The 2,403-nt window shown below is 43.8% G+C and overlaps 1 protein-coding gene across 1 annotated transcript; it reads left to right on the top strand.

Moving 5' to 3' along the window:
• Positions 1 to 333: 333 nt before the first annotated feature.
• Positions 334 to 2,358, top strand: SARC_14378 (hypothetical protein; the record flags this gene model as incomplete). Its single annotated transcript, XM_014291489.1, has 3 exons — positions 334 to 462; positions 1,447 to 1,572; positions 1,899 to 2,358. Coding segments are annotated over 3 exons (639 nt in total), but the record flags the coding sequence as incomplete, so codon positions are not given.
• Between the last annotated feature and the right edge of the window lie 45 nt (positions 2,359 to 2,403).

Here is a 2,403-nt window from a genome sequence, read left to right as displayed (position 1 = left end):
CATAAACTAATATACATATATGTATGTATGTATGTATATATATATATATATGTATATATATATATATGTGTGTGTGTGTGGGTGTATGTGTGTGTGTGTGTGTGTATGTATGTATGTATCCATGCATAACTGAGAAAGGTGTCTGGTATTGTGACTTGCTGGTCATATTTCGCACAACTAATACATATTTTCTGTCCGTATTCTCTAGACTCTCATGTTCCTATCTCAATCCCTAATTTCGTTCCGTATTAAGCATATAGACACATACACACACCTCTTCTCCTATACACGTGTGTATCTGCCTGACTTCCATCCCCCCTCATCTCCTCTTTAGCCAGTGTATTGGGTGGGTTCGTCTTCTCGGCGTCTGCCCTGTCCTCCACCGCGTCGTCTGTGAACAGATCGGCACTGCACGGGAAAAGGCGACTCAACTCACTCACACCGGCGGCTGAGCGCAAAAGGGTGAGCGCACACACGTATTCATCAATGCGTTATACGTATATTTACCAGTGGATGCATGTGTATCTGTTCAAAAGGTACGCGCATACATGTATTTATCAATGCGTTATACGTATATTTACCAGTGGATGCATGTGTATCTGTTCAAATGGTACGCGCATACATGTATTTATCAATGCGTTATACGTATATTTACCAGTGGATGCATGAGTATCGGTTCAAAAGTTAAGCAAGCACTTACATGTATATAGCAGTGCGTTATACGGTTTTTCACCAGTGGGTATACGTGTATCTGTTCAAACGGTGGGCCAGTCCATGTATAATAGTTCATTCTACGTGTTGACTATCAGTAGACGCAGGTGTATCTGTTCACTCACCCCAGCTGTCGATCGCACAGAGATCGAGAGATGGGCTGAGGAGAGCGCCCTTGGTGTATCTTCTCGTCTGTCTATCTGCAGATGCATTTGTATGGGTGTGTGTATGTGGCCGTTGGTGGTACACATATAGCCGTCTGTGATCCTTCAGAGCATGTGTGATATGTATATCTACTGTCAACGATTGGCTGTGCTGTGTGCGTCTCATGGTCACACTGCTGTGTGTGTCTATTACTATGCTCTATGCACTGCGCCGCCCGCAAATGCATTTGTATGGATGTGTGTATGTGTGTGTGTATGTGGTACACATTTACCCGTCTTTCATCCCAGAGTCCCCTACGAACGGTATGTCGAGTAAGCCTCACACACGCGCAGGTGCACCAACGCATCCATTTCATTAAGCGATAAGGGACTCAAGTACCAAGCACTCGCATAACAGCCAGTCGCGATACTATATTACACTGCCATTCACCTATCCCTCTCTATCTCTCTTCCTGCAAAATGAATATTATCCCAACCGTAGGTAAGTGTTTTATATCCCATAAGTACTATGTCACTATACTATACTATACTATACCATGGCTCACTCTGTTGTGCTCCATCGACCCATCAGCGCGATCTCACGGCATTTGACTTTGACGAGGATGAGCTGGACCAGTCCATACTCTTCCGACGGCAAATCATTGAGAAGAATCAGAACAAGGGGGTCACGCCACAGATAAGACTGCAGGAGTCAATGGTAAGCTGTGAGGGCGTGTGATCACAGACAGCGATGCATGGTAGGATGGGAACAGACACGGACGTATTGCATCTAAGATCATATATATATGTATATGTATATATATATATTCATTACTTATATATATATATATATATATTGCAAGATACATCACACTATACAACTGATGCCTACTTGGCACTTGCAGACGACTTCTTGAATCGTGATCATTTAACGTTGCATCCTGCAAGCCACGAACCCATTTATTCAACAATATTTATCTGGGAAGCTATTAAATCTCGTTTGCTAACAAACTGTTTGTCTGACACTTATTCGCTTGTACCCAGATACGAGGCCAGCCACAGGGCGTTACAGCCAACAAGTCCACCCCAACGCAACACACAGCTGGAGCTGCAGTCCCCTTGCTACAACAACCCGCACGACCCCCCGCCGCGCCACCCAATCAAATGCTTGCTACAGCGGCGGGAGTAAGTACCTTGGCGACATCCAATCAGATGCCAGGGATAGTGGATAAAAATAGAACCGAGAGCCCGGATAGGGAACATGAACCGAGTGTGTCTAAGAAGCCGTCGACCAATCAATTGGACTTTGCGTTCAACATGCGCGTGTTCTCATCTGATGAGAGTTCGTCTAATGACGACGGCGCACTGAGTGACGGGTCAACGGAACTCAACCGCCAAGCGCATCTGATGCTCAATGATAGTCCGTGACTGCGCATATTATTATCCCGATATGAAATATATATGTATATGTATATATATGTATATGTATATATATATATATATATATATATATATATATATATATACTAGACTCGTCTACTTACTTACC

This window comes from Sphaeroforma arctica (genome assembly GCF_001186125.1).
Source record: "Sphaeroforma arctica JP610 unplaced genomic scaffold supercont1.4544, whole genome shotgun sequence".
NCBI classification, from domain to species: Eukaryota; class Ichthyosporea; order Ichthyophonida; genus Sphaeroforma; species Sphaeroforma arctica.
The sequence above is the reverse complement of the archived record's forward strand: the minus strand, read 5'-3'. Positions and strand labels throughout refer to the sequence as shown.